Here is a 13,413-nt window from a genome sequence, read left to right as displayed (position 1 = left end):
TCAAACTTTAACAAAAACGCCGCACGAACAAACTGAAAAGAAAAACGTAAATTTTGAGAGCTTGTGTCAGCGGATGACTTCAGAATGAAAGGGACCTTTTCTTACGGAACCGAGTTTGGGGTTCGGTTCCACGTCAATTTCAGACACGTCAATTTTGAATTTCGAGAGCCAGAATTTTTTTTTTCTTTTCAGCATGCAACCAGCGTTTTGTTCGTGACACGATCAAAGCAAGACGTGAAGCACAAACCACTGGTACCATTTTTTTTTATTTTATTACTCGCCCACGTCGTGAAGCACAACAGCGCTTGTGTGTCGGCCAACGTTTGTGCCTGCCCAAGTAGAACAGTTCAAACAGATATGTCCCCATACGAGTGCCGCGCGATCGTAACACATCCCCCCGGACGCGAAACTGGGTTTTCTTACTTTATCGCCTGGGTTCTAGAATCTAAAAAGTGAAAGCCGTTTACAACTCCCTGTAACGCCGAATTGGAGCGCAGCTCTTGAGGAGGAGGAGGCAAGGGCACTGAGGGGAGGGTAGACCCCTCCTCCTCCTCCTCCCCTCATTGAATATGCTCCAGGGGGGTCACGTGACCTCGGGGGAGGGGGTCATGTGACCTCGGGGGGGGGGGGGGGGCTGTCACGTGACTTGTGGGGAGAGGGGGTCACGTGACCTCGGGGAGGGGACCACGTGACCTCCGGGGGGTCACGTGACCTTGGGGTGACCTTAATGAGTCACGTGACCTTGGGGTGACCTCGGGGGGCCACGTGAACTCGCGGTTACGTCGACGGCGACTGAGACGTCGACGCCGCTCGAGCCGGAAACGGGCGCCTAAGAGCTGCGCTCTAAAAAGCTTTTAGACGTCCGAATCTACACCTGTACCCCCTGTGAATATCATTCACGTGCTCGCCGCGGTCGGTAGGCGTTGTCACAATCATGACATCACCACTCGTCGTCAAAAAAACGCCTCGATTTTTGCGGGGAATGCGGCGCAATCGTACAGACTGCGACGGCTCTTTCCCAATCACGATATCTCTACTCGTCGTCGAAAAGCACGAGTGGCACAATCCTTCGCAACCTAGCTCCTTCACTACGTCCGACAGGCGTAGCGTAGTTTCGCTTCGGCCAGCTCGAACACTCACGACCAGAGGTCGGCATTTAGGTCGCCCTCACTCACCCTCACCCTCACAGTCACACTCACCTAAGCCCCTCACTCACCCTCACCCTCACAGCTACACTCACCTTCAGCCCCTCACTCACCCTCACCCTCACAGTCACACTCACCTTCAGCCCTTCACTCACCCTCACTGAACCTCACGGCCCTCACGCACTCACCGCCTCGCGACCCTCACGGCCCTCACGGCCCTCACGCCCCTCACTCACTCATGGCCCTCACGAAACTCACCGCCCTCACGCCACTCATCGCCCTCACGGCCCTCACCGGCCTCACGGCCCTCACCGCCCTCACCGCCCTCACGGCCCTCACGCACTTATAGCCCTCACCGCCCTCACGGCCCTCATGGCCCTCAACGCCCTCATGGCCCTCACCGCCCTCACGCCACTCACCGCTCTCACGCCCCTCACCGCCCTTGCGGCCCTCACACCCCTCACGCCACTCACGCACTGATGGCCCTCACGCCACTCAGGCCAGCTTCAGATGGGGCAATTTCGCCCAGAAACTTTACGTCGCAACACCAGCAACACGGGCCGCCCGCGATCACACGCAGCAACCAATTGTTGCAATTTGCCATCGTCATCATAAAATTGAATTTTTCTTGCGCTATTTCGACACAATTACGCGTTATAAACGTGTTTTTATGCATTTAAATCTCGTTAAGAAAACTAATGCACCTTTCTGAAACAGTTTATTTCCAAAAAACGATCGATTTCAAACCAGAACCAAGTCTTTCGGTGTCATCATCACTGGCACGAGGAATCACGTGAAAATTTTGCGTCCCTGAATGGATGCAGCCGCTTCAAACGTATTCGAATTGCTCCGAGTTCCTTGCTTATTTCGAGCCGGGCCCGATCTCAGCAATTCGTGTCGATCTAGGGAAAGCTAGAGAACAACCCGTCATTAACACCAAAATTGCTGAGAAAGATGCTCGATCTGAAGGGGGCCTCACGCACTCACCGCCCTCACGCACTCATGGCCCTCACACCACCTCATGCACTCACCGCCCTCACGGCCCTCATGGCCCTCACGCCTCTCATGCCACTCACTGCCCTCACGCACTCATGGCCCTCACACCCCTCACGCACTCACCGCCCTCACACCACTCACGCGCTCATGGCCCTCACGCCACTCACCGCCTTTACGCCCCTCACGCATTCATGGCCCTCATACCCTACCGCCCTCACTGCCCTCACGCTCCTCACCGCCCTCACGGCCCTCACGGCCCTCACGGCCCTCACCGCACTCACGGCCCTCACGGCCCTCACGGCCCTCACGGCCCTCACGGCCCTCACCGCCCTCACAGCCCTCACGGCCCTCGTGGCCCTCACTCACCCTCACACTCATGAATTTTGCTGGTTCAGAAACTCACTCACCCTCACCTCACCTGTGAAGATGAGGGTGAGTGAGGGTGAGTGAGGGCCCTCATGAGTGAGGTTTGCCGAGGTATGCTCACGACGGCGACGCCGCGCAATTGATGATGTTCTCACACACTCTCGCGTGCACAAAAAACACGAAACAATTGCATGTCTCGGTTGATTTGTGGGCGTTTTTCCTCACGTGTACACAAGTTTCCACTGGGCCGTCACGTAGGGCCACGTAACTTTCACCACGGAGGCCAAATAAAATGAGCCGCGGTGTTTTTTCTTGGCGCCGTATGGTCCAGAAACACACACCGATCTATCTTGCGCCCAGTTTCCGACATGCCTTTTCTGATTTTTCTCCGAGAAAACATAAACAAGCTGGACAACCGGAAGTTAACTCGGTCACAGAAGTTCCGCCATTACTCGTTTATTTTTACCTTGGAATACCATGTTTATAAACTTGCAATCCCAGCCTCAGAAACGAAATGAAGATATATGGTTCTTATCATAAAAATTAAAACTTATACAAACGGGTGAACTTAAGATTGTGTTTAGCAACATTTTGATAACGGCCCAACTATTACCACGGCGTTCGGATAGCCGTGTGTCCGGAAAGAAAGAAGAACAGAAAAGTAGAAACACCCAAAGAGAAGCCTATGGAGAAGCCAAACTTTCAGGATCGCCTGCTTGTTCTGACGTCGGCGACGTCATGCCTCTAAGCGCTGCGGCCTTGACTCTAGGTGATGTTGTTAAAAGCAAAGGAAACACGGAGGCGAGATAAAAAGAGAGGATGATAGACGGAGCAAGTGCGCTACCCTCTCTCTCTCTTTCTCTCTTTAGTGTCGCGTAATAGAGGCTGCGGTAGCAATACAGGACGTTCCCATAATTCGTTTAGGGGAAGTGGATCGCGGGAGGCGTATTTGTAAAAGGTCGATACGCGGCATGGCAAGGCCACTCGTGCCGGATTGGCTGCCCCTCGAGGAGGACGCTGCGTTGCTACACGTGGCAAGGCAGGTTGCTGCGCCGGCCGGCAGTGGGCGTTGCGCGTCTGTCACTGGCCTTCGCAGTGGCATAGCCTCCTCTATAGACCTTTTCATTTCAGTAGTTGCCTGACCGGCGGGTAGAGGGCGCTGGCGCACTCGGCGCCATTGGGTTGCTTCAAAAAGGTCGGTTTCGGTTTCAACGTGCACGCGATTGTGAGGCTGTTTTATGCCACTTTCGATTGATTTTGCGATATGAATTTCTTTCTAGTAGCACACAGCGAATGAAACAATAGTATTGAGCCACTTGGCAAACCACGAAGTGGTTTCGAGCCTAAATTGCGACCTTTTTTTACTAACAATATATGTGTCTGATTCCGTCCATCATTAATTTCGGCCAGGTTCGGCGGTGAAATAACTGCGCTAATGCACAGTGAAAAGTACCATTGTACACGGCCGTACCTGCGAACACTAATTTTAAGAAGAAAAAAAAAATAAAGAGCTGGACAAGCTCCTCCTCCAGCCTGCGCTCGTTGCCTTCCGCCGTGCTTTGGCTGTCCGTGCACCGAGCGGTACGGAAGTAGATAGCTCGCACTCAAGTCAGATATTGAACTGATCTTCTTATATTGCAACGGACTATATTGCATGAGTGCTTAGTGAAAAATCAGGTCGACAACATGATTAACAATCTGCTGAATCACCAAGAACAGATGAACTGGCTGGTTTACTGTTCGATGTTTGGTTTCCGTACATTAACCTTTTCTAACTTCAAGACTGAAAACGTCTTTAATAATGACTAGAAAAGTTTAATATAATCACGTAGATAATATAAAAAAGTGATATTGTCTCGACCTGTTTTATTTAAAGAAATTAAGCGCTCGAGAAATATTTTGATAGACCAGCCCTAGGCTGGACTATCAAAACCTAACCTAACCTAACCTAACCTAACCTAACCTAACACAAATATTTGAACTCCCCGCGTAAAGTTCAATATCTGTGTTGAAATAAATTAATTGAAACTGCATGGTTATATTAAAAATGACTTAAGCAACTGAAAGACTATATAGACATGTAACCAAGCAGGATATACAACTCCGTGGAATTCATAAATAAACCGATAAAGCGAATGCTTATATCGCACACGCTTAGATATATCTTAGATATATATGCAATATCAAACCTATATCTGTTTTACGATTAAGAACGTAAAACAGATATAGGTGTGATATTGCGAACAAACAAGTTGTCTAATGTTAAGGTACCATTGTTTCTAGCATTAAAAATAATTCCAACTAAATGTTTGTTCCCGCGCCTTGTCCACTAGTTCCCTAGTGTAATCAAAAGAAACTGTTTTCGATCTGTTGGAACTACAAAACACCATGTTTTCAGGAAAAACGCGTGGCTAATTACGCCGAGTGTTTTTGTTTTCTTCCTTGACACCAATGCGCACTCATATATATATATAATAACATTGGGCTTCCTATTGCAAATGGTCCCCCTCGAGGCTCTCTTCAAGTCATATATGTATTCAATGTGCGCAAGTGCTAACGCTGATTCCTGTTTCTATAAAACCTTTTCACACGTATCCCGCACGCCGACGGTAAAAAATATTCAAAACGTGTTACAAAATCAACTACAGAAGTTGCCGCAGAAACTTCGACACAGTGGCCAAGGGAGGGCGGAACTGGCTTCCACGCATAATGATATAATGCAATTGCATGGTAAGTATAAGTATCGGACGGCACTTTACGGAGTAAGGCAAGAGACGCGGTGAAACGCGACGAAAAACACGAATTCAACGCATCCGCCAAGGCGCGGGCGGGAGAGCGGAGCAACAAGTTGAAGCAACCTAATGGCGGCCGCATCACGTGATTCCAAGATGGCAGCGCCCATGCGGCGGAGGGTGAAAAGGTCTATACGGAGAAAGCCTGGCGCGTCGCGTGAAAAGACGGCCGCCGTAAATGGGAAAGGAGGGGCGGAGAAGCGGGAGCGGAGAGAACCTTACCCGCTAGCGCCACAAAAGAGCGAGCGGCCAAACGCAAAAACAATCTTTTTTTTTTCTCTCTTTTCTTGTCGCTGTCGTGGATAGGAGAAACTCAACGTCCACCCTTTCCCGTTTCTCCCTGCGCCCTTTCGAATCGCCGCGCCCGTTTCTCCCGGAGCACGAAAACGGCGGTGACGAAAACACAAAAACAAGCGTGGTTCGGGGAGCGGCCGCTCGTGACCCAAGCGCTCGCTGTGTAGGTCTGCCCTTTCTGCTCTGCGCTACCATATTGGTCACCGTTCGGCGCGCTCCTCCTCTCCTTTTTCCTGCGGCCGCGCGCTCTATGGCTCCGTCGTCGATGTGCCAGGCTTTCTCCGTATAGAGGAGGCTATGGCAGTGGGCGTTGTCCGTATATCGCTGGGGCGCGTCTTAAACCCCTCTCCCAACTTCCGGTCACGCCGCTTCACGGCGATAGTCTGCGGCGGCTCATTCACGCACCCCAGTGATACACACGCGCAACGTCGCCGCGAAGCGGCACGCGTCGTCGCCGCGATGCGCCGTGAATGGAAGGGGAGAGGGGGGGGGGGGGAGGGGGGGGGGTTAAAACGCGCCCCCTGCTGGCCGGCGCAGCAACCGCCCGTTGCTATGTGTGGCAATGCAGCTTCCTTTTCGAGGAGTAGCCAATCTGGCGCGAGCGGCGTTGCCGTGCCACGTATCGCCTACCGTTTGCAAATACGCTCGCGGCGTATCATACATGTCTGAAAGTGCATGGTACGCTGTCAGTTCTCTCCTCCGCTCGGCAGTGTTTTTCGGTCAGCGTGGTGCTTGTGCGAAGGGACTTACATCCCTCCTGATGGCTCTGGCCTTGCCCTTGAGGTAGCGATGAGCGTAGGCGGCCGATATCGCGTACTGCATCACGCGAGCCACCGTTTCGTAGCAGGAGTACCAGCGCGGCGGTGACGCGAACAGGTTGACGCTGCCGCGCAGCGTGAGGGACGTCAGTGGTCGGAACGCGTCCGGCAGGAACGGCGAGAAGGCCACCAGGAGCCGCCAGCCCACGTAGTCCACAATCGTCTTCCTGCCGACGAAAAACGCACGGGCCAGTAGCGTAGAAATGTCCATGCCACTAGAAGAGTAACTAAATACCGTTATTTGATACTCGCTCCAAAAGTTGCTATAGTCGGTGACAGGTTAAGAGTTCAGGAGAAACTCCTTCCACCTCTATCCACGCTAGCAGAGCAAACGATGAAGTGGAGATCGCCTCCTCTTCAACGGTCGTTCTGCTGAAGTGCAAAGAGGTGTGATGAGCTTCCCCTGAACTCTTAACCTGTCACCTAACTTAAAGGGGCCCTCCAACAGTATTTGAGCGTCGACTTTTTTTTGCGGTTTCTACACGCTAGTAGTCCCGGAAAACCAGTGGACAACAAAAGAGTTTGAAAATATTAGCGCATCATATTTTAATTTGACAACTCGGAAACACCTCCTCCGACGGTGGCGCCGCGAGGTGCCGAATGCGCGCGCATAACGGCGCTCCCTTTCACTATACGTCACATTCTCTGGGTTTCGTGATTGGCGAGAGCCGTCCCAGGAATTTTGAAGCGAAATAAAGTATATCACACGTTAACCGTCATTATTTCTCTAACAAGTCATTTTTACAGAGCTAATAAAGTTGAAAAGTAAAGTTCAAAAAGGGCGAAAACAACGCCTTGTCGCTCATGCGCGCCTCCCAGCGGCGTCCGCGACCTACCATTGCGAGCAGACGACAAGTGCAGACAACGCGCATCGTATTTTCACTTGTGCGCCCCCGGTCCCGGTCAACTAAAAGCAGTAAGAGGAGCCAGGAGAACCCTTATTTTCTTTTATTTTAGTACTGTGACAGACTTTTCACTGTTCGAGTGAAGTGCGGCGACAGGACCCAGCTTTTGCCCAACGGGGCCGCTCACCAGTATGTAGCTCCTACTCGCCAAGGTGGCTCCGGTGGCGGAGTTGCGGGAGACGAGTCTTCCGAGGCACTCGAAGCGGACCGAGGCAGAGACGCGTCGCGGCGCTTGCGTGGAGTGTCCTCGTACGGCGCGACGCCCAGCTCCGCACTCAAAATCCGACAAGCCCGGTAAATTCATCGATGATGGCAACCCGATCCCAAAGCTACGATGGTTGTTGCAGCTAGGCCTAATGGCCGACGAGCCGACCGGGCCGAAAACTGATCTCTATTTTAGTAGGCTGGATCGCGGATCGGGAGCCCGTCGGTGTCGCCACCGGCGGCCATTGCTTGACACCAGGCAATACACGCAAGTCTATGGGAGAAACGCACAGAACTAAACATATTGAAGCATGTACGCTGTGCTCGGAGGCCGGTATTTTATTGTGCGCTGCGATCCTTATGTCGGGTGTTTGGAGATCGAATCGGGATTTGTCAAACGTCCGGTCGCCGAATAAAAAAATCAAACGTACCGGAGCACCTACGGCTGAGCAGGGAAGCTTGCTCTCGTAATGAAGTAAACAAAGGAACCTGCCGTCATTTAGACCGTCCTCAGGGAAGGCCAGAGGTTGATGAATGACAAAGAAGTTCCATCTCGACAGCGGCTTTCCCGGAGTCAGCGAATTCCACGTTGCAAAGCCTTCGAGCTTGTCGTCTGCTAAACCCAACTCAACGAAACCGCCACCGACTCCGCGGTAACTCTAGGTAACTCGCATCATTGAGCTGCACTACTGCGGAGTCACTCTCGGCCACAAAATATTTATTTATAAGAATTGAGAGGGCTGTCAGTTTTAATGTTTGTAAGCAAGCTATTTGACGGGCTTATCGAAAAGCACCCAAAAAGTTTCAGTGCCGAGAACAGCTTAGAAGCAGGGGAAAACGGCACTTTTTCTCGTCCTTCCCATAGAGTCCCATGCATTGGCTGGTGTCAACGAATGGCCGCCGGTGGCGACACCCGGCCCCAGCTGCCGACGCCGCGATCCGCGATCCAGCCTATTACAATACAGATCAGTGGGGCCGACGCTTTGCTCCAATCGCCCGGGCCGACGCTTTGCTCCAATCGCTACACTGTTTCATTTTACGTCATGAAGCGCAATGTTTTGCTTATTTAAAGTTGTTTTCCGCAATATTTAGTTTTCTAATAACTCACAAAATATTGCGAATTTCTGCAATATTTTTTTTCCTGGGTGTTCCTGCTTTCATGGAGCTCCGTTTCAGCGCGAACTTCAAACCGGTCAAAAAAGTGTTGGTGGGCCCCTTTAAGTACTTTACTCGTTACTCGCTCAAAACGTAACTAAGCGCGCGTTAGTCGTTACCCAGTTTCAAAAGACACGCGTTACTTCAGCTAAAAGTAGCGCATCGCTTTCTTTCTCGTTTTTTTTTGAAGCATTAGTCACCTTCCAGTGTTTTTCGTTTTAATAAATCCCAGTTTTTCACGTCTATTTTCTAGGTATACAGACCGTTTTACTGAAAGAGGGCAAGAGAGAAAAGGGGAAAGGGCTACCGGCGCTTTCCCCCTTTCTGAATGTGTAGAAAGAGTAAAAGTCCCGGATGAGAGGCTTGGCCGGTGTTGGGTGTCTGCTGTGCCCAACTTCGTTCGCGCTTTCTTTTCTGTTTTGAACTCGCAAACTTAATTAGAGTAACGGGCTTCGATGGCAACAGTTCCCCGGTCATCGGGACACCATTGCTCGGTCATAGGGTGCACGAATAACAACAGAAAACGTCGAATACCGCCCAAGGACCTATGTAGCTTGCAATGAATCCGGCAAGGCGAGAGCGGCTGCAATGTCTTTAAGCTCCATCGCTTTCCACATGACCCCGGTCTTGGCGGCAGTGGGTTGCGTTCGTAAACCGAAAAGACATTTCCTCAACACCATCTTCTCGACTGTGCTCGGAACAGCTTGTGAATGGAGCGCGCACCGAACGCTGTACCACCGATGAACATGGGGTACGCTCGCAAGGTACGTGCCAGTTTTCTCGTGATAATTGCTGTTTCAGCTTGTAAAATTTTGTAACTGAATTTATCTTAATATGGATAATTTGCAGTTGTGACTGACTCGATTCCATCATTTCCAACACTTAGTTGAAGGCTTATTTCCGCCGCCGGGTGAGGCTAGAAATTGTTGAAAAGGTAGTTCTATCGGTTTTCCTGAATAGCGATCCCCTGCGCTCCTTGGAGTGCCGCTGGTGGGTTTTTTGGCTTATTTTCGTTGATTGGGCGCTTTGAAGCGCTGGATAGTCGCTCCAGGGTACGACTCGTGTGTTGCGATCTGCGTCTTCGAGCACATTGTGTACGTTTCTTTGTTCGAGTCATGGCATCCGCCAGTGCGGCAACGGGGGAAACAGCGGCAGCGAACGTGTCAGTGATAGAAATTGGAGGTTAGTACTCAAAATATTGCATCAAATAGTAAAATATTTCATGGCTGCTTTGACGCTTCCTGCGGTTCGATATAAGCACATCTAGTACGTCTTCGTCGTTCATCCACAATGAAATATGAGAACACGGACACGCAAGACAAAAGCGGCGCAGCAAAACGATATGTAGCAGCTCCGGGTGTTTACAAAAGTTAATTGAGGTTCCCGTTTCGTGTATCGCTTGTTCATTACTAAAAGCGGCTGCGTTGAAATGGGCCTATTGCAAACAAAAATTTATGAATGGTTCATCACTTCCGAAAGCGGTGGAGCTTCAAAACATTGCAGCCGCACGTGCCTTGCCGTATTCCATGCAAGCTAGGAGGTCCTTGGGCGGTATTCGACGCTTTCTGTCGTTATTCGTGCACCCTATGATCGAGCAATGGTGTCCCGATGACCGGGGGACTGTTGCCATCGAAGTCCGTGGCTCTAACTAAGTTTGTGAGTCTAAAACAGAAAAGAAAGCGCGAAAGAAGTTGGGCACAGCAGACACCCAACACCGGCCAAGCCTCTCATCCGGGACTTTTACTCTTTCTACACAATCAGAAAGGGGGAAAGCGCCGGTAACCCTTTCCCCTTTTCTCTCTCGCTCTCAAAATGGCGCTACCCACGATGAACCCGGAACTCTACAGTCAAAGCCATCGGCGCGCAGGCGCAGTAGCGGCTTCTTCGTTGCGGAGGGCTTAGCGGAGGGGGAAACGCGGTCTACGAAAACTCTCTATTGTGCACTGTAGTGTCGGCGGTAACGCGTTACAAGTAACGATGTTACCGGTAGAGCGTTACTTTTATTAGTAACGTACTAACGTGCTTGTTACGTTTTCAAAACAATGGGGAATTGTAGTAGACCGTTTCCTCAGCCGACTAAGCACCCGGATAGCGCTCCGTAATCTGCCACAAGACCTTGAACTATGCAGACAAAGCTGGCGGCGCGCATGCGCAGCTGCGGCGTTTTCTTCGGGGATAGCGTAGCGCAGAACGTGGGCCTTTCATTGGCCGTCGGGCAGGAACTCGACATCTGCGACCAATCAGTATCTGTGTGCGCTGCGCTACGCCGCGTTTGCTACGCTCGACGCCTATGTATAACATATCCTTTATGCTTGTTTGTAGAAACATAAACATGACAAGAAATGTGTTCACTCTATCCTTCGTTTCAGCTTAGGTCCGAGCGCGGCAGATGTTGCGAGCCGATCGAAGGGCCAGTCAAACAGCGAAAGAGGCACAACGTCATGGCGTGCTCTTGGCAGTTGATAGGACCAGCCGATATTCGCCGTATCTCTGTGCGCGCTCCTCCGCCGGCTAGTCCTATGAAGCGCAGAGAGCACGCCATGACGTTGCGCTTTTTGCGTTGTTTGATTCGCCCTTCGGCTCGTAAATTGGCCGCGCTCGGACCTAAGGTGAAACGAAGTATAGCTCGTGACTGTCGCAATAGTCCGTGTGCGTGTGTGCGTGCGCGTGTGTGTGCGTGCGCGTGTTTGTGTGTGTGTGTGCGCGTATGTGTGTGTGTGTGCGCGCGTGCGTGTATGCGTGTGTGTGTGTGCGCGCGTGTGTGTGTGCGCGTGTGTGTGTGTGCGCGCGTGTGTGTGTGTGCGTGCGTGTATGCGTGTGTGTGTGCGCGCGTGTGTGTGTGCGCGTGTGTGTGTGTGCGCGTGTGTGTGTGTGTGCGTGCGTGCGTGTGCGTGTGCGTGTGCGTGTGTGCGTGTGCGTGTGTTAGCATAGCAAGGTCCTTTGGCTCAAACGTGCTGTCTTAGAATTCGTGGTGCAGCTGAGGCGACGGAGACGCCAGGGCGGGTATCACCAATTCCCGAAAGTGATGCCCGCCACGCCCTTCAATTGGCAAAAAAAAAAAACAAAAAAAAAACAGCACAGCAGATTATGGTGCTCTTTTTTTTTTATTATTATTATTGGTTTGCACGAGCCATGCTGTTGTTATTTCGTTGTTGTTGTTGTTTTCATATTAAAAAAAATTTGATATTTTTTATTGTTTACTTAGGGGAATTTTTTATATATATATTTACTAAAACGATGCAATGTCTGGATTCACTTCTGGGCAAAATTACATCTCAATATATTAGGAAACCAATTTATGCGCTCCCTTGAAAGAGCCGACGAACCACAAGTCCACGCTGTATTTGGTCTACAAAGAGCGCGTACGAAGGCCGCGTTGTAGTGCAGGATCTCAAAAAGTTTCACATCGTGTTACAAAGGTACTGCCAGAATCCATCTACATAGAAACTTCAACGTACCATGTTAACGATTCCCGTAAGTATACATGAAACTTAGAGCGATAAGTCGAGTTCATAAAGAAAATGTCCAGCTTTTTATCATTCGGACGCCGCAACTCGTAAATGCCGTACCTCGTGGTATTGTCGAATATTGCCGCCAGTCTGGTGAAGAATTTTGGACGTCGGACAATCACCTCGGTTGCGTTACTCACGTCGATGATGTCACCCAGTATGGTTCGGATGAAGACTACCCAGTTCCACTGTAGGAAAATGAAGAGGATGTAACATGTGCATGGTCATCCGTTTCAGGAAAGCAAACTTGTACGTATCGCGCTACTTGTAATGCCTTCTGTACCTTCACAACAAAGTAACGAGTTATTTAAAGTCGTTACTTCGTTTTATCGACCGCCACCAGCCTAACATCAACAAGCATTTTAAGTTATGATTAGATGCAATTAATGCAAAGGTGCAAGGGAGCTGGACAACAATGATAATAATAATTCCTGGAGAAGGGGAACAAATGGGGACGAGGGACAAACACAAATATTCAAACACAGCTAGGTGACTGGTGCGAGACAGAAAAAATCCGCCTGGCCCTTCTTCGATACCGGGACCAGGCGGTTTTTTTATTGAAATATTATATTGGGTGATTTCAGATAAGATCGACCAAAGGGTGGCTGGTCGACATTTTTAAATCAACTGATGTTTTTATATGACATTGTCTAGTGTCTGGTATAAACGAATCCACACTTAGTTTGGACCAGAAAAAAAATTTGGAGACAAAAAAAATCGTAAGGCAGGGAGAGGTGGACAGTTGCAATAACGCGCACTGATGGAGGGGGTAAGTTTGAAAGTGAATAATAAAACAATAAAATTAGGAGAATTTTAAAACTTTTCACAAACAAACTATGGGTACAACTTGCTTGTAATATAAAGTAATAATATTTATTAAAAATTTATTTAGTTTTCTAAAAATTGCCAAACATGCCTGCTCGAACGACAAATGGCAAACTTTGGAAATATGTATCTCATGAAATAATTTAATCATTATTACATAACTTGCAGACATTATTTTACTAATATATGGCTATTATTGAAAAAATAAATAAGGTATCTGAGTGACACAATAGTCACAATATATTTAGGCAAACATGGGGAAAAAATCAAACAAAGAAAAATTCCAATGCGAATAAAAAAAAAACACCACCTTTGATTTTTTAAAAATTTGGGTACCCTGTTATACTCTATTTCGGCATTCATTTCTATTAAAAACATGTTGCATCATTGCACTGTGAAAGAAG

At 49.6% G+C, this 13,413-nt stretch overlaps 1 protein-coding gene across 1 annotated transcript in view; it reads right to left on the bottom strand.

The window, feature by feature from the left end:
• Nucleotides 1-13,413, bottom strand: part of LOC121046096 (neprilysin-4-like) — an 85,230-nt gene that overhangs the window by 34,052 nt on the left and 37,765 nt on the right. Inside the window, exons 10-11 of the mRNA XM_042290249.1 lie at nucleotides 12,245-12,372; nucleotides 6,344-6,578 (exon numbers count right to left, since the gene is read on the bottom strand). Coding sequence (XP_042146183.1) covers nucleotides 6,344-6,578; nucleotides 12,245-12,372 — 363 coding nt within the window. The remainder of the gene's footprint in view (nucleotides 1-6,343; nucleotides 6,579-12,244; nucleotides 12,373-13,413) is intronic.

Source organism: Ixodes scapularis, unplaced genomic scaffold (genome assembly GCF_016920785.2).
Source record: "Ixodes scapularis isolate PalLabHiFi unplaced genomic scaffold, ASM1692078v2 PGA_scaffold1__304_contigs__length_218370807, whole genome shotgun sequence".
NCBI classification, from domain to species: Eukaryota; Metazoa; Arthropoda; class Arachnida; order Ixodida; family Ixodidae; genus Ixodes; species Ixodes scapularis.
Note: the sequence above shows the minus strand (reverse complement) of the source record. Positions and strands in the feature narration are given on the sequence as shown.